Consider the following 18,555-nt stretch of genomic DNA (forward strand, 5'->3'; position numbering starts at 1 on the left):
GTTCAATCTTAATATATTGAAGCGACGAGAATACTTTTTGTGTGCCCAAAAACGAAATAGTGACTTTATTCAACAATATCTAGTGATGGATGTTTTCAAAACACTGCTTCATGAAGCTTAGAATCTTTACGAATCTTTGGTTTTGAATCAGTGGTTTGGAGCTCATATCAAACTGCCAAAGTCACGTGAAGCATTGAAATTTTGAAACACTTATGACGTAACGAAGCCTCGTTTACTGAAATCATGTGATTTTGGCGCTCTGAACCACAGATTTGAAACAAATGTTTCTTAAAGCTTTGAAGCTTCATGAAGCAGTGTTTTGAAATCATTCATTCGCTTTTTAACATTAAGGTTGAACCACTGTAGTCACATGAGCTGTTTTTAATACATCTTTAGTAGCTTTCTGGGCACTGAAAGTGTTTATTATCTTGCTGTCAATGGAGGCCTCACTGAGCCATCAGATTTAATCAAAAATATCTTAATTTGTGTTCTGAAAATGAATGAAGGTCTTACGGGTGTGGAACGACATGGGGGTGAGTAATTAATGACAGAAATTTCATTTTTGGGTGAACTAACCCTTTAAGTCCCATGCTATATATAAGACTATATTAGCATTCACACCAGCAGACACATAGTTACGTCGTCTGCCACTTTATAGGGTTGAACTTAAGTTGGGGTGGATTCTGATTGGCTGTCAATGTGTTTTTTTTTTTTTGTTTTTTTTTGTTTTTTTAATTCACTCATTAGCTGGGAAAAAAAAAATAATAATTCCATCGATATTGTTCCACTGTGTCATTATTGTTATACTTGTGGTGTGGATTTCTATATTCTCATAGAATTATAATGATTAATAAAACTTTATAGTTAGTTATTTTATCCGTGGTGTGGCTTTTTTTAATTATACTAATATTCCCCAATATATTACTGTTTTTACTGTATTTTAAATTGGTCACCCCAAACTTTTGAACATTAGTTAACATTGTAAACATATTATGTAAATATTACTGTCTATTACTGTTTGTTTTGTCCATAAATGGTCTATGTAAACTGAGAGGAACCTTTGTGAATATTAAAGTGTGTCTGTGCAGTAGATTGTGCTTTTATTTCTTTCAAGGCAGCAAAGAAAGTAGTGTTTACCATGATCCATCCCCTCTCGTGTTTAGGATGGCCCCAGAAGTGATCCTAGCCATGGACGAGGGGCAGTACGACGGGAAGGTGGACGTCTGGTCTCTCGGCATCACCTGCATCGAACTAGGTTTGTGATGTATTGAAACTGCTCCATGACTTCCCACCTCCCACTGACCCCTGAAACTTCAGGCCATCTCGGGTATTAAGAGGGTTTATTTAGGCCAGCGTGTTTCGGTGCTTGCGAGTCTGTGTTGTGTCTACGTCTCTTGCTAGGGAAAGGGATTTGGGTTTTAGTGTCTAAGCTGCTTTGGGTTGTAAGCTAACTTCTCCTCTTTCTCTTGGTCTCACCCACTCTTTGCGCCTCCCTCTAACTCCTAGTGCTTTCATTTATTCACTCATACCTCTTGGTCTCTGTTTGTAGCACTAATTCTGGTCTCTCATCCTTTTATTCTGACTTGATTCTCTTTTTGTGTCTGTGTGCTTGCACTGGTTTTATATTTCTGTTTATCTCTCTCTAGCTGAAAGGAAACCGCCCTTGTTCAATATGAATGCTATGAGTGCCTTATACCACATTGCGCAAAACGAAAGCCCTGTCCTGGCGTCAAACCATTGGTGAGAACTTTGGTCTACATTTTTTTTCTCCTGTTCTTTCATTGTCTTATCTTAACTGTTTGGTTTTGTCTTTCTATCTCTCTTGCATTTGCAATCAATTTTGTTTTTTCTGTTTTGCAATGTATGGGTAAATGCCCATTTTATTAGTACTACACTTGGAGTTATTTATTGGTAAATAACTCCAAGTGTAATACTAGAATTTAGTAGTGTTACACAACAGCAGCAGCATAATATAAATTTATGATTAGTTGAAATATAGCAGTTTATCATAGTAAGGAAATAATAAATCATTCATTATCAACATGTCCATGGACTACGTATTAGGAAAGAGGAAATGTTCTCTTATTCTAAGAAATGAGAAGATAATGTTATGTCAAGACGAAACTGCTCTCTCTCTCTCTCTCTCTCTCTCTCTCTCTCTCTCTCTCTCTCTCTCTCTGCTGAGACACTTATTCAGAGCTTGTGGATGCCATGTATTTGTGTTTTTGTTAGGCACTGTCAGTTTCAATGCTCTCTCATTTATAATCAAGTCTAAAAGCAGCCGTCAGCCAAAGTAAATCTATATGATGTGTTTGATTACTAGCCTAAAAAAAATAAAGCAGCATAATCAATTACTTTCGTACAACTGTTTAAGTTGCTTACCTGAAGTCTTCCACAAAGACTTTCAAAATGGCCAGTGTCCATTGACTCCATTCATCAGTTTAAAATGTTTGATATTGAATTTTAAATGACTGCTTTTATTTTTATTGCAGCGTCATGTTTTTCTGCCTGCTTGTCTTTTTATGTTTTCTGTGTATGTGCGTGTGTGTTAAACTTGTACTTTTCTCTTTCCCCCTTTAAAATGCAGGTCGGACTACTTCCGTAACTTTGTGGACTCTTGTCTTCAAAAGATCCCTCAGGACAGGCCTACCTCAGATGTGCTGCTCAATGTGAGGCTTGAAAACACACTTCCTTGTTCTAGCTAGGCCTGTAATTACATAATCGCCTTTTCGTGATAAGTTGGAAATAACTGCTGTTATTGTGCACTTTATATTCCACTGGAATATAGAAAATATATAATCGCCTTTTCGTGATAAGTTTTAAATAACTGCTATTATTGTGCACTTTATATTCCACTGGAATATAGAAATTATATAATCGCCTTTTCGTGGTAAGTTTTAAATAACTGCTATCATTGTGCACTTTATATTCCACTGGAATATAGAAATGTCTTGTGATGAAATGTCAAAAACTAAAAATGATTTCATGGGAAGACCTATGAAAAATTACAAGTCTTTGTCAAATGGGGTAGAGAGTTTTGGATTTTTTTTTATTTTTTTTTTTAAAGGTGCCCTCGAATGAAAAATTGAATTTATCTTGGCATAGTCAAATAGCAAGAGTTCAGTACATGGAAATGACATACATTGAGTCTCAAACACCATTGTTTCCTCCTTATATAAATCTCATTTGTTTAAAAGACCTCAGAAGAACAGACGAATCTCAATATAACACCGACTGTTACGTAACAGTCGGGGTGTACGCCCCAATATTTGCATATGCCAGCCCATGATCCCAACATTATGAAAGGCATTAGACAAGGGCAGCCAGTATTAATGTCTGGATCTGCACAGGTGAATCAACAGACTAGGTAAGCAAGCAAGAACAATAGCGAAAAATGTCAGATGGAGCGATAATAACTGACATGAATCATGATATTTTTAGTGATATTTGTAAATTGTCTTTCTAAATGTTTCGCTAGCATGTTGCTAATGTACTGTTAAATGTGGTTAAAGTTACCATCGTTTCTTACTGAATTCACGGAGACAAGAGCCGTCGCTATTTTCATTATTAAACACTTGCAGTCTGTATAATTCATAAACACAACTTCATTCTTTATAAATCTCTTCAACAGTGTAGCATTAGCCGTTAGCCACGGAGGACAGCCTCAAACTCATAGAAAATCAAATATAAACATCAAAATAAATACTTTACTCACATAATTCGAAGCATGCATGCCGCATGCATGACGAACACTTTGTAAAGATCCATTTGAGGGTTATATTTGCTGTGTAAACTTTGTTTATGCACTGTTCAAGGCAAGCGCGAGCTCCGTGGGCGTGGAGCATGAGAATTAAAGGGCCAGTAGCCCTGAATCAGCTCATTTATAATGATGCCCCAAAATAGGCAGTTAAAAAAATGAATTAAAAAAAATCTATGGGGTATTTGGAGCTGAAACTTCACAGACACATTCAGGGGACACCTTAGACTTATATTGCATCTTTTTTTAAAAAGTTCTAGGGCACCTTTAAATGTATAGGTTTTTTTTATTTTAAATGGTGCAAATTCAACCACTAGCTGCTAGGCAACCGTACTTCCCATCCATCCCAGAATATTCAGGCATGCTATGTTTGGTGTATTTTCACCGTTGGAGTAAAAAGTATAAGAAAAGCAATGTTCAAGGGTTTAAAGGATTATTTTACTTCAAAATTAAAATATCTTGATAATTTACTCACTCCCATGTCATCCAAGATGTTTGTCTGTCTTTCTTCATATAATGGACTTCAACGTCTACCAATGGGTTGAATGTCCAAATTGCAGTTTCAGTGCGGCTTCGAAGCGCTCTACACGATCCCAGCCGAGGAATAAGAGTCTAATCTAGTGAAACCATCGGTCATTTTCCAAAAAAATTAAATTATTAACTTTAACCACAAATGCTCATCTTGCACTAGCTCTGCGATGCGCATTAGGTAATCGCGTTGGAAAGGTCACGCGTGACGTAGGCGGAAGTACCGACCCAGCAGCAGAGTAGGGTAGGGCGAAGAACTTTGTAAACACTGGGTCGGTACTTCCACCTATGAAACGTGTGATTAAAAAGTATATAAATATTTTATTATTTTTAGAAAATGACGGGTTGTTTCGCTAGATAAAATCCTTATTCCTTGTCTGGGATCGTGTAGAGTCCTTTGAAGCTGCATTGAAACAGCAATTTGGACCTTCAGCCATTGAAGTCCACCAAATGGCGGAAAATCCTGGAATGTTTTCCTCAAAAACCTTAATTTCTTTTCTGATGAAGATAGAAAGACATAAACATCTTGCATGACGTGGGAGTGAGTAAATTATCAGGAAATTTTAATTCAGAAGTGAACTAATCTTCTAAACTGTATGTGGATTAAGCTTGTACTACAGGTGATACAAAAAGACTATTAAATCATTAATAGAAATGATTTGTATGACATGTAACCGGTTATTCCTTGTAATTCTAGCTCATCCATGTTTACAAACACTGAGATTGGGTCATGAAGTTCATCTATACATATAGTTCTGTGGTTCACACAGTGTATTCCCTTTGCAGCATCATTTCCTATGTCGAGAGCGCCCCCATTCTGTAGTGATGGATCTGATCACGCGCACCAAAGACGCTGTGCGAGAGTTGGACAACCTGCAGTACAGGAAGATGAAGAAGATCCTGTTTCAGGAAACCCACAACGGCCCCACACAGGAAGGAGGAGAGGAGGAAGAGGTACATCCAGAGGCTTGTCAACCTTTGTCTTTCTCTTCTTTGATCCTTCTATCTAGCTCAGCCCATTTTCTGCTCTTTTGTTATATTGTTCTACACCACAGAAAATAGGAAAAGATCATTAAATGTTTTCTTTTGTGTGTGTGTGTGTAGGAAGCAGAGCAGTACCTCCTGCAGACAGGCACGGTGAACAGTATGGAGAGCTCTCAGTCTGTGCCCTCCATGTCCATCAGCGCCAGCTCCCAGAGTTCCTCAGTCAACAGCCTGGCCGATGGCTCGGACGACAGTGCTGAGATGGCCATGATGCAGGAGGGAGAACAGACTGTCACCTCTAACAGCTCGATTATACACCGCCCCACTGTACGTAATCAAAGCCAGAGAGCACACAATCTCCAAAAATTGTCCTTTCCTCAACTAATTTGTTTTTGTTCATTAGGCACGTGATAATATTTACGACGACCCCTATCAGCCGGAGATGGAGTCGCAGCAGCAGCCGTCGTCGGCCGCTCGGAGGAGGGTGCACAGAAACCGAGACCATTTTGCTACCATCCGCACAGCTTCTCTGGTGAGCACCTGACTGACCCGCAGCTCAGAGTCCATATTTTTATTTCAGATCTGAAGTTAGGATAGACAACCTTCTCTCTCCCTTTCTTTCCAGGTGACCCGTCAGATTCAGGAGCATGAACAGGGCTCAGCTCTGAGGGAGCAGATGTCCGGGTACAAGCGCATGAGGAGGCAGCACCAGAAACAACTGCTGGCTCTGGAGAACAAACTCAAGTCTGAGATGGATGAACATCAGCTCAGATTGGACAAAGAGCTGGAGACCCAGAGAAACAACTTTGGCAGTGAAGCAGACAAGCTGAGTAAGAAACATCAGGCCATCCTGGAAAAAGAGGTGAGGGGTTTAAGAAAAATGATAACAATAATGATATTAGATGTTTTGTGATCCCTCCTTGTCTTGTGATGTGCAAGAATAGGATTTTTAAGAAAAAGATGCTTAAATATCATCTCCAATTTAAATTTCACTGTTTAATTTGTTTGTTTATTAAATTTTAATAAAAGTGTAAATACTACTAAAAGTTTTTAAAAAAAGATAAATGATATATACTACAGATTTGGTAAGATTTTTTTTGTTTGTTTTATTTTGAAAAAAAAAGTCTTTTATTATCAACAAGGCTGCATTTATTTGATCAAAAATACAATAAAACAGTAATATTGTGACTATTAATAAAATATATTATTTAAAATTTTATATTTTATATATATATTTTTTTCTTTGTTATCAGCAAAGCTGAATTTTCAGCATCATTACTCCAGTCTTCAGTTTCACATAATCCATCAGAAATTATTCTGATATGATGATTTTGTTTTAAAATTACGTTTATTAAATTTATCAAATTACATTTATTATAACTTTTGTTAATTTTAATGCATCCCTGTTAAATATATATATATATATATATATATATATATATATATATATATATATATATATATATATATATATATATATATATGTATATATGTATGTATGTATATATATATGTATGTATGTGTTTTTTATACTTATTTATCTGGTGTGTTTTTTTTTCCTTCCAGATTAAAGCTGCACAGACAGAAGAGAAGAAATTTCAGCAGCACATATTGAACCAGCAGAAGAAAGAACTCAGCAGCCTGCTGGATTCCCAGAAACGGCAGTACAGGCAACGCAAGGAGCAGCTAAAGGAGGTACACAAAGAGTCCATTCTTCTCAGAGCTTAATGTTTATGAATTCAGAGTAACTGTACTTGATAAAGCATTAAATTATAAAAGCATCTTTTGATTTGCACAATATTCATCCACCCCATTACCTATCTTTTAAAGGGGACCTATTATGCAAAATTCACTATTATACAGTGTTTGAACGCAGATGCGTGTCCGCAGTGTGTGCAAGCAACCAGACTATAATGGTAAAAATCCACCACTCCTTTTTATAATCCCCATAAATCATAAATAGTCTCTCCCAGGGCTCTGAACCGGTTCAAGGAACGAAAACGAAAACCAGAAACGAACGAAATTTTGACCGGAACGTAACCAGAAACTGAAACAAAATCAAATTTAATCATTCTGAACAGAAACGCTAATTTGAAATGCCCATTAACTGGTTAACAACGTTATTTTATCGTTCCGTTTAATATTTTGATTTGGCAGTCAACCAATCACGAATTCAAATAGTAGAGATGCAAATGTGACGCTGACGCATCCAAAGTGAGTGAAATGCTCATGCTCTAAAGTGAGATGCCCACGCTGACGTGCTCAGGCTCAGCTGTCAATTCATCATAGGTTAGGTAAGTCACAATGGCAATGCACTGGCATTAGTTTTTCCGATGATAAATGTCACCAACCGTCAAGTATTAGGCCTACATTTAAGTGAAAATGAATGTCAAGTAATATGCAGCTTGTTGTGTGTTTTAAAACCAGCAAAAATTGCAGGATAGTACAATTTTCAACGTCACATCACACATCTGCAGCTTCTGTGAACGGAGAAAACTAGGCCTACCTACATAACACAAATAAAATAAAAGAGAATATATAGGCCTATAGGCTAAAAAATTAGGTCTACAGATTAACAAAACAAAAGTGGTTATTTGTGGCGCACTCCAAAGATTTAGAAAAGGAAACAGACATTCTGCTTGTTTTCGTTATTTGAGAGTGTCCTTTTGTAAATGTTTGAATGATGTTTTGCTTTTAGCTGTATGACCATAAATTACAGAGACAGTTTACTGTCTTATAGAAGGAAAACAGGTCGCGCCGGCACCTCACACGCGCGCACAAATTCTTGCATTGCTTACTTGATACCGCAGCCTGTTAAATATTAAAATAAAATACAATCTACACTGCTCAATTCAATTCTGTAATACAATCTGCCGTTTAGCACCCGTGACCACCGCCTGACTGTGCTGTTATATGTGAAGAATGATGTCGATAATGCGAGTGAAGTACAAAGCTCATATAATAAATAATAGTTTAGCATTCGTCTTGAAAATGAAAACAGTTGGATTCGTGCCGAATGAGAAAGGTAGGCTACAGATTCACTTTAAATTAATTCGTTTTGCATCTTACTTAGTTTTATTTCCAATAAATAAATCTGTTTCTCGCCTTGAATATAGCAATAGAAGCTGGAATGGCGTTAAAAAAGAAAAGAGATTTTTTTTTATTTTTTTTATTCGTTTTGGCTTGACGTTTATATAGCTTGAATAGTCCAACTGTCTACTTTAGAGGTTTTGTTGTGGAGTAGCCTACATAAGTGGATAGGTAAAATAATATAGGGCAGTTTTGTTCATAATTTAGGTTTACAAACTTTATAAACAAAACTATGTAGGCTAGGCTATTTGTAAACATTTTACTTTATTTACCGATAACTTTATTATCATCATTTCTGAATGTAATAATAAAATGCAACGTATAGGCCTATGCGACTTATCTTTTTTCCTCTCAGGAATAGCGCCGGTATTTTTAACCATACAGCAAACATTGAAATATCTTGAAAAAATACTTGTTTTTCCTTTCGTTTAATAGGTTTACATTTGGACAGAATCTTGTTATAAAGAGAGCCTAATTGTAGGCCTATTGGCTAAGACGGCAAATACACTCTTTGTTTTTTAATAAAGAAAATATTATTATCATGAAGTAGGCTACATGCAAAAATAAAATAAAAATAACGTTATTAACCGTTATTTTTTTTTATCACAAACCGGTTTTGGAACATTTATAATACAGAAGGAACGCTGGAACAGAAATGTTAAAATACCGATTCTGCTCGGAGTGGAACGATTGATTTTTTTTTTTTTTTTTTTTTTCGTTTTTAAGCCCTGATCTCTCCAAATGAGTGATTTCCTCTTACTCGTACGTGAGAGTTGGGAAGCCCTGCCCATGACTGGTTGATTATCTGCTTTGTTAGCAAAGATACCGCCCTGAGTGAGCCGCAGCAGTCCGCCATTTCTGTTTCCTCGCTATAGCAGCTGTAGATGTACAATATCTGTGCCAAAAAACATTACAAATGTTCTGTTGTTGGATGTACAAACGAACATAAGAGTCTTCATAGACTTTCTGCATCTGAGCCACCGAGGACACCATGGTTGAATTACATTTATGAAGGAAATGTGCAGAAGAAAGTCGGTAAAGTGTTCATTTTACGCCAGACTGCTTCATCACAAACGAGGGCCAGTTCAACTCTGGATTTGCACAAAAGATTAACTTGATGGCACATGCTAGTCGATGAGTTGAATCAACTCCACAGCAACTGCATAAATTTATCCACTAACCATTCAGAAATGTCCAGTTGCATTCTAAAAGTCTCTCCATCAGTTTCCAACTCCGGTTTGAACAATGTAAGGCTGAACACTGTTTCTGACGATCGTCATTTTGGCTGCTTGAAATTCTCTAGCTTTGTTGTTGTTGAGCAACTGAAGCACGAGCTGTTAAAGCTCCGCCCTCTTCTGGAAAGGGGGCCGGGAGCAGCTCATTTGCATTTAAAGGGACACACACAAAAATGGCGTGTTTTTGCTCACACTTAAATAGGGGCACATTTGACAAGCTTTCAAGGATTAATTCACTTTCAAATGAAAATTAGCCCTAGCTTTACTCACCCTCAAGCCATCCTAGGTGTATATGACTTCTTTCTGATGAACACAATTGGAGATATATTAATAAGTAAGTCTTCGTAAGTTGAACACGGAAGGTGGTCTGGCGGAAGCGAGATATGTTACTTCATAACTTGCTAAATATGGATATTTTTTTTACGCAAACGCTTCGCTTCAGAAGGACTTTATTAACCCCCCGGAGCCGTATGGAGTATGTTTATGATGGATGGATGTGGATGGAGACACTTTCTTCAACTCATACTCGTTGGTATCGCTCACTGCCATTATAAAGCTCAGATGCGTCAGGATATTTATTAATATTTCTCAGATTGTGTTCATCAGAAAGAAGAAAGTCATATACACCTAGGATGGCTTGAGGGTGACTAAAGCTTGGGGTCATTTTCATTTGAAAGCGAACTAATCCTTTAATAAATGGTCTATGGGGTATTTTGAGACACATTCTGGGGACACCAGAGACTTATATTACAACTTGTGAAAAGGGGCATAATAAGTCTCCTTTAACTTGCTTTTGCCACCCTGAAAATCCTTCCCCATGGCAACAGGAGCTGAATGAGAACCAGTCCACGCCGAAGCGAGAGAAGCAGGAATGGCTGGTGAGGCAGAAGGAGTGTCTGCAGCAGATCCAGGCTGAGGAAGAGGCCTCTTTATTACGGCGACAACGGCAGTATTACGAGCTGCAGTGCAGACAGTATAAGAGGAAAATGCTGCTCGCGAGACACAATCTGGAGCAGGACCTGCTTAGAGAGGTGAGACGGACATGTGTTAGTGAGTGCTTTTCCCTTTCATTTTTACTTTCTACCTCACTTTTTTGGCTTTTTTTTTATCTATTATTCACTTTCTTTGCATAATCCATTCTTTTTTTTGTCTTAATTTATAGGACTTGAATAAGCGTCAAACCCAGAAGGATCTGGAGTGTGCTATGTTGTTGAGACATCATGAGTCCACTCAGGAGCTGGAGTTCAGGCAGCTGGGACTGGTTCAGCGTACTCGGGCTGACCTGATCCGAACGCAGCACCAGAGTGAACTGGCCAACCAGATGGAGTATAATAAGCGACGGGAGCAGGAACTACGTCAGAAACATGCTGTGGAGGTCCGCCAGCAACCTAAAAGCTTAAAGGTGGGGATAACTTTTTTACATGCTTGGTGAGGTGCTCACTAGGTTTGGACAAACTGTAGTGCCATATAATTCTAATTTGATTGAGTAAATTTAAGAATTTATTTAATAAGAATAATGAAAAAAATCCTAGGTGAAAACACCCCTGAAAATCAATTTGAGGGGCCAAATATTTTCCCTTATAGGAAAGTTATTTTATTACAGTGATAGATGGCAATAAATATAAAAATACTCTTCATCTCTGTCTTTATTGTTCAAAGTGTTATTTCAGAATGTACACTTGAATTGATACTGGTCTGCACTTCACTTCACATCAATGTAGCCTAAATGCAGTCCCTCTGTGCTGTCATGTGCGTCGTGCAGCTATGCCATACAGAGTTTGATAGTTGGACAGCTAAATAAATCAGGCAGTGTTTCAAATATGTTGGCTACGGGTAGTTGTGGTTGCAGATGTGAAGTAAATTAATATTTATGAGATAAAATAATATTTCACGACACACGTAGATGTCTACGCAGAAGAAAGCTTTGTCTAGGCTCTGCCCCGGTACGGTTTGTGTCAACCCATTTGTTAGTCTGATTGTTTGATGAGAAAAAGATGAAATGGAGTTGAAATAAACACTTTAAGAATTCATAAAACTGTAGCAGCGGATGACTATTATTCTGCTGCACGGAACTGAGGAACAACTGATGACAGCATGGTTTGATATTTGTTTGACCAATCAGTGGAAAGGGCAGTTTTATTCCCACCCATGTAGAAATCTAATTTTCAAGCTGTTTATCCGTTTTAGTTTTATTGTGTTTCCATTTGGCGAATTAGAACAAAGTGTGATGAAAACAAATTATCCGAAGGTACACAGACCCACCAGATGAATGTGAGATGTTTGTTTGGATGTTGACTTTCAAAGAGTGCTCAAATATTTATTTATTTATTTTTTTTTTTTTTTTTTCGTTCTATCAGACGAAAGAGCTCCAGATCAAACGTCAGTTCCAAGACACGTGTAAGATTCAGACACGGCAATACAAAGCCCTGCGCAACCACCTGCTGGAGACCACGCCCAAATCAGAGCATAAAACCGTACTGAAGAGACTCAAAGAGGAACAAACTCGTAAACTGGCCATCCTGGCCGAACAGTACGACCATTCCATCAAAGACATGCTGTCCACACAGGCTGTGAGTAAGGCAAGGAGAGACCATTTTTTTAATGCTTTGTTTCTCTTTTATTGGTGAATACTCGCAAAATGATTTGCAGTACCAGAATAATATATGTATAAATTCACATGCATGGGTCAGTCTCATAAAACTGGACGAGAACATGTACAAATCATGATTCACCCCAAAATCCAAATAATAATTTTTAGGTTTTTTTTCTCAGTTGCTTTTTCTAATACGTTTTTTTTATCTGCATAAAATAAAGGCAGTTATTAAATGCTATTAATACATGCATAATGTAAAAATTAAAAGAAAAATCTAGTGGCCCTAAAATAAATTCATTATTTTTTCTTTTGATTTTGAGGTGAAATATGATGGGAAATGTTCTTGACTGGTTTTGTGAGGTTTGCCTACTTAAGGTTAATCTACAGATCCTAAAACCTCCAAGTTAGACCTAAATCTTTTCATTGGCTGCTTCTCTACTGATATCACACCTTTTGGTTTTCACAAAAGTTGCGATTGGATGAAACGCAGGAGGATGAGTACCGAGCACTGCGCATGCAGCTGCAGCAGGAATTGGAGCTGCTGAACGCCTATCAGAGCAAAATAAAGATGCACACAGACACACAACATGAGAGAGAGGCCAAAGACCTGGAGCAGAGGGTGTCTATACGGAGAGCTCTCCTTGAGCAGAGGGTGAGAGAGAGTGAAATGGAGTGAATGTTAGTGAATGAATGGTTTACGATGGCTCTGTTCTAAAATCTAATGAGCTGCCTTAATATGTGACCCTGTACCACAAAACCAGTCATAAGTCCCACGGGTATATTTGTAGCAATGGCCAACAATACAATGTATGGGTCAAAATTAATGATTTTTCTTTTATGCCAAAAATCATTAGGATATTAAGTAAAGATCATGTTCCATGAAGATATTTTGTAAACTTCCTACCGTAAATATATATAAACAAAAATGTTTTTGAGTAGATATGCATTGCTAAGGACTTCATTTGGAAAACTTTAAAGGTGATTTTCATTATATTGATCAAAAGTGACAGTAAAGATATTTATAATGCTGCAAAAAGTCCCATTTCAAATAAATGCTGTTTTGAAAATTCTATAAAATAATCCTGAAAAAAAAATATCAACGTTTCCACAGAAATATTAAGCAGCACAACCGTTTTCATCATTGATGATAAGAAATGTTTATTGAGCACCAAATCATCATATTAGAATGATTTCTGAAGGATCATGTGACACTGAAGACTGGAGAAATGATGTTGAAAATTCAGCTTTGACATCACAGAAATAAATTACATTTTAAATATTATTAAAATAGAGATATTAAAATTTAAAAGATGTCCAATGTCTCTTCTAATTTTCTCTCTTTGTCACCCTTTTGTCTTTCTTCAGATTGAGGAGGAGATGTTGTCTCTGCAGAACGAGCGTTCTGAGCGAATCCGGGCTCTGCTTGAGCACCAAGCTCGAGAAATCGAGTCTTTTGACTCAGAGAGCATGCGTCTGGGCTTCAGTAACATGGCTTTGAGCGGAATCCCTGCTGAGGCTTACAATCAGGGTTACCCCAACCCTCCTTCCTCCGGCCCCGGGGGCTGGCCGTCCCGTCCCGTGCCTCGCTCAGGCAGCCAGTGGAGCCACGGCGTCCAAAACTCAGCGGCGCCGCCCTCTTGGCGAAGTCAGAACAGTACAGCGGGGTTCAGCCGAGGGGAGCAAATCTCCAGCCGGGAGAGAGATCGAGAGAGGGATTTAGACGGAATGGGTGCCCGTGGCTTTCCGAGCTCTCGCTCCTCCGCCTCGTCTGCGTCGTCATCATCCTCGCATCATCACCTCCGCTACATGCCGCAGCATTACCACCACCAGAGTACGCCACACCTGTACCGCGACAGCCGAGAGAGGGAGTGGGGAGGTGGTGGTAGTGGTGGAGGAGGAGGTGGTCACCACTCTTCTTCATCCTCCTCTCATGGCCACTCGCATCACATTTCTTCCCATGCCTCTTCCCAATCCCTTGCTCTCCTCCCTCCACCACCTCCTCCTCCACCCATCTCTCTTTCCTCATCTTCTCCCCCGTCCTCCTCCTCCTCTTCCTCCTCTCAGAGTGGCTACGGTGGAAGGGGCGAGAGCTTAGCTGTGAGGGGCCCCAGCCTGATGGCTCTGAGAAACAGTCCAGGACCCCTTCGGAGAACCGCCTCGGGCGGAGGTGCTGGTGGGTCTGGCGGGGACGGAGGTTTGAGCCGGAGTACATCAGTGACGTCGCACATTTCCAATGGATCCCACCTCTCCTACTCGTAGAAATCAGGCAGGAAGTTCAGAAGGCTTTGTGGGCTTTAGCAGGGAAGAAAAGGCCTTCACATAGCTCGTTTAGGAGTTAAACGGAGGCGAGGAGGAGAAACAGTATTTAGATGGGCACACCTTTACTTAAAAGAAGATAGATCTCAGGGTTTCTGATGGGTTAGTGATTCGGGAGGGCTCAGGGTTTAGATCGGGAACAGAAAAGATGAGATGTACTGTTACAGGAAGCTATACTGTTGAGTGTGTGGGAGGGAAAGGATGAAAATAACACAAGTGGTGCCAATGCTGTAGATTGGGCTCATCCTCGACTGGTCCATTTTAGTTTTATTTTATTTTAAATGGTCAGACAGACCCATTGAATTCTGCTCTTTCATGTCCAGGTATTTTCTTGCACGTCTAAAAACTTTTTACAGATATTATTTTATGCTTAATCCTGGATCATATTAAGCTGAATTCATTTAGTGCAATTCATTTCAAGAGGGTTTTATTTTTTAAAGAATAGTTTGCCAAAAAATGAAAAATCTTATCATTATTTAGTCTCTCTCTTGTCGTTACAAACTCTACATACTGTTGTTTTTTTTCATAGAACACGAAAGGAGAATTTTTGGAGGATCTTTAAGCCGCACTTTTCTAGAGTTCTCACAAAATCCAAATTAAAATAAAAAAAAGGTAGTTTTTTTTACTTTTGTGCCATATTGAGTCTTCTCAAGCCATTAGAGTGCTTTGTTTGAGAAGACCAAAACTTGGGTCTGAAAATTAATAGTACTTTCATGCATTAACGACAAAACAGCTTTTCATGCTTCAGAACCATACTTATATGGGAAAAAAAAGCTGCTTTAAAGGTAAAGTTAACCCAGAAAATGAAAAATACTCGCCTGCATTTCGCTCCAAACCTTTATGACTTTCCTTCTTCTGTGAAACATCATAGAAGATATTTTGCGAAATGTCTGTGTTTCTGTCTATACATAGAAAGTAAATGTTAAAAAACTCTTGAAACATTCTTGTTTCACTTCAGAAAGTAAGTCAGGTTTGACATGACAGAAAATTTCATTTTTAGGTGAACTACCTCTGTAAGCTTTAATATCGCAGAGAAATGACAAAATAACACAACGCCGGTTTGAAATGACATGAGGGTGAGTGAATAATGGCAGAATTATTCATTGACTCTGATGAGCGTCCCTTGAGTTTGAGCCAGAGGATCTGAGCCAGAGGATGAGTCCTACTTTTCAATTTTACTGCTAACGAGAGCAGGGCGAGCGAGTCGGATGCAATAGGAGGTGCTGTAGCATGTGCAGAAACTTGTTTCAGGGAGACGAGGCGTAAACTGAGGAACTAAAAAGGTGATTAAACTGATTTTTGTGTAATTATGTAGATAGTACTAAAACAATACTAAAAGAACATCTACCAGTGATGGGTTTTAAACTGTACATTTCTATTCGAGTCAAGGACGGGAGGCAGATTTTTTTTTTTTTTTTTGAAATGATTTTTGTATTCTGTATTCTTTTGTTTATTTTTTTAAACAATGCCACATGTCATACTGCCATCTAGAGACTCAGCTGACCTAAAGCAACTCCGCCCACTGTCCTTATAAGGGCAAGCTGCCATTTAAGTTGCAGTTGGTTTAAACTGGGCTGTAATTCAATGTCTGTTTTTAGCATAGGCGTGATAAGATTACTTTTAAAAAGAGATTGAACCTGGCTAGGTGAATAAGCCATCTCCTTGACTCTACAATGCACACTGTGTAAATATAATGTACATGTCCATAAGAGAGTTGGGTTACAAGTTTCTGTGCACGAGACTGATGTACAGAGACCATTTGTATACAAACGTACACAACAGACGTTTATATGACTTTGAGTATATATATGTGTATAATACATCACCTGTGGAAGGTTTGACGGGGAAAGTCGTCCGATTGTTTCCTGTTCGACACTTTTGATCTATATTGTACTTATACAACATGTGTATATACAAGCACTAACTCTTATTTAGGGTAATAATAATTTTGCTATGTGAATTGGAAAGTGGGACATAAAAAATAGATACTGTCATTATTATTACACCTACTGTAATATTTGTGTTGTACACTAATTTTTCTTTTTGCAATTTTTCTTTTTTAAGACATTTTTTTAATCAATGCTTACCACTAGGTGGGAAATGTTGGCAGTGTCACAGTGAGAATTTTGAGTCTCGTTTTAGATTTAAAAATAAGTTTAAAAAAAAGGACTACCTATCCCAGCATTCCTTGTTACATCTCAGGGTAGGAGTCTATTGTGCAGTGCGTCGTCAGGAAAGTAGTATTTTAGAGCCAGTATTAAACTTGTACAGAACATTTTAAGAGATTTTAGCTGTATAGAACATTTCTAGACGACTGTAAAGTGTCTCAAACACCCCCCTCTGATCCAGCAGGCTTTTCTCCCTCCATCTTATTTTCTGGAATGCATTAATTTTGTTTTCGCATACTAACCTTTTATGTACAAACTGGACACAAGGCAACACAAGATGTTTACATTGACAACCAAAATCTCCAGCATACCCTTAAGAACGTGGTGAATGATGAAGCTAGATTTTGCCAGTAATGTTATTTTTTTGCCCTTTGGGAAAACCGAAATCTTTTGTGCTCCCACACTGCCAGCCCTCTTTAGACACCAGCGTTCACACGGACTCTCCCTCGGCCTCCTGAACCAAGGAGACGTGCAGTACCTCACTTCCCGGTGCCTGGCCAATCACTTCTCGCTCTGTTTTCAGTGTTCACTTCATTCCTCTACCGTTCCCTCATGTCCTTCCTTACTTGGTTACTAAGATCTGTGGACAGAAGAGGAAAAATAAATCCTCAGCCCATCTGTAACTCTGGGCTATCATGTAATGTGTTTACAGCAACACATGCTGGATTCTTATTAGTGTATCCTCTTTTAGGGGGTGTTTCAGTATCTGGTGGTAGAAATTTGAGGTAAATGTATGAAATTACTGTCATCATCCTGCAGTGTTTGAAGGACTGGAGCTGTAAGGCAACTGCGGTTGCATATGTGTGAAAAAGTGTGTGTAGCCTGGGCTGAAATGTATTGCAAAGTTGAGATGTTTGAAAGGCTGATGGAGAGCATGGTCGTTCAGGGAGCTCAGAAAAAAGGCCAAATTACATTCAGGTGAAATGATTACAGGAGAACTCTTTAACACATGGGCTATAGAACTTGTACAGAAAATGATTAAGTCATTAAAAAGGATACAAACAAAATGAGTTTTCCTGTGTGTTATGTCTAGGAATAACACTCAATTTGTTTCCAGCGCTTCTAGCCTGTGTTCTGAATGGCGAGAATGCGGATCTGCTATGCACCGACACCCTGGTGCTGCTGAAGGTAAAGAAAAGACAGTATCGCCTCTGTCTCTATGGAAACTAAGTGGAAATTACTGGTTGCTGACAAAAAAGCACATGTTTGTTCTGGTGTAGGGCTATTTTTAGCCCTGGTCAGAAAATTACTTCCATTTATGGGATGTTTTGCGGTAATATTCTGTATTTTTCTGATGTGTTCTCATATAAAGGGTTTTGCTATTACATTTTTGTCAAAATAATAATAAAAATGGCTAAACGGATGCAGTTAGTACAAGATAATTCTCAGGTTGGAAATTCTTGAACGTGGCTTAAAAGATTGTGGAGATGTTCAACATTGTGGTAATTTTCATTTTTAGTTGAATTTTATTGCTGTTTTTTATTCCTCTTTTGCAGGGAGGTTTTTGTGATTAACCTAACTTAAAATAAATAATAGAAAATGATTAACAGTGATTAACTCACTAAATATAAGAATTTATACATGATAGATAGATAGATAGATAGATAGATAGATAGATAGATAGATAGATAGATAGATAGATAGATAGATAGATAGATAGATAGATAGATAGATAGATAGGAGGGTGGACAGGTAGAGATGGGAGGGTGGATAGATAGGGCAGATAGGATGATAGGTAGATAGGAGGGTGGATAGATGGGTAGATAGCAGGGTGGACAGGTAGACATGGATAGATAGGAGGGTGGACAGGTAGACGGATAGGAGGGTAGATGGATAGATAGATAGATGGGAGGGTGGACAGGTAGACAGATAGATATAGGATGA

The 18,555-nt window shown here is 38.4% G+C and overlaps 1 protein-coding gene across 2 annotated transcripts in view; it reads left to right on the forward strand.

Moving 5' to 3' along the window:
* Nucleotides 1-17,678, forward strand: part of taok2a (TAO kinase 2a) — a 31,336-nt gene extending 13,658 nt beyond the window's left edge. Inside the window, exons 8-20 of one of the 2 annotated variants that reach the window (XM_048207726.1) lie at nt 1,164-1,255; nt 1,647-1,740; nt 2,588-2,669; nt 5,072-5,239; nt 5,390-5,596; nt 5,673-5,801; nt 5,895-6,131; nt 6,836-6,964; nt 10,422-10,625; nt 10,757-10,996; nt 11,952-12,173; nt 12,657-12,839; nt 13,553-17,678. In XM_048207726.1, the coding sequence (XP_048063683.1) occupies nt 1,164-1,255; nt 1,647-1,740; nt 2,588-2,669; nt 5,072-5,239; nt 5,390-5,596; nt 5,673-5,801; nt 5,895-6,131; nt 6,836-6,964; nt 10,422-10,625; nt 10,757-10,996; nt 11,952-12,173; nt 12,657-12,839; nt 13,553-14,446 (2,881 nt within the window). In that variant the 3' untranslated portion in view covers nt 14,447-17,678. The remainder of the gene's footprint in view (nt 1-1,163; nt 1,256-1,646; nt 1,741-2,587; nt 2,670-5,071; nt 5,240-5,389; nt 5,597-5,672; nt 5,802-5,894; nt 6,132-6,835; nt 6,965-10,421; nt 10,626-10,756; nt 10,997-11,951; nt 12,174-12,656; nt 12,840-13,552) is intronic. The other variant, XM_048207733.1, reaches the window with a different exon arrangement.
* The last annotated feature ends 877 nt before the right edge of the window (nt 17,679-18,555 follow it).

The sequence above is a fragment of the Megalobrama amblycephala genome, linkage group LG1 (genome assembly GCF_018812025.1).
Source record: "Megalobrama amblycephala isolate DHTTF-2021 linkage group LG1, ASM1881202v1, whole genome shotgun sequence".
In the NCBI taxonomy this organism is placed as follows: Eukaryota; Metazoa; Chordata; class Actinopteri; order Cypriniformes; family Xenocyprididae; genus Megalobrama; species Megalobrama amblycephala.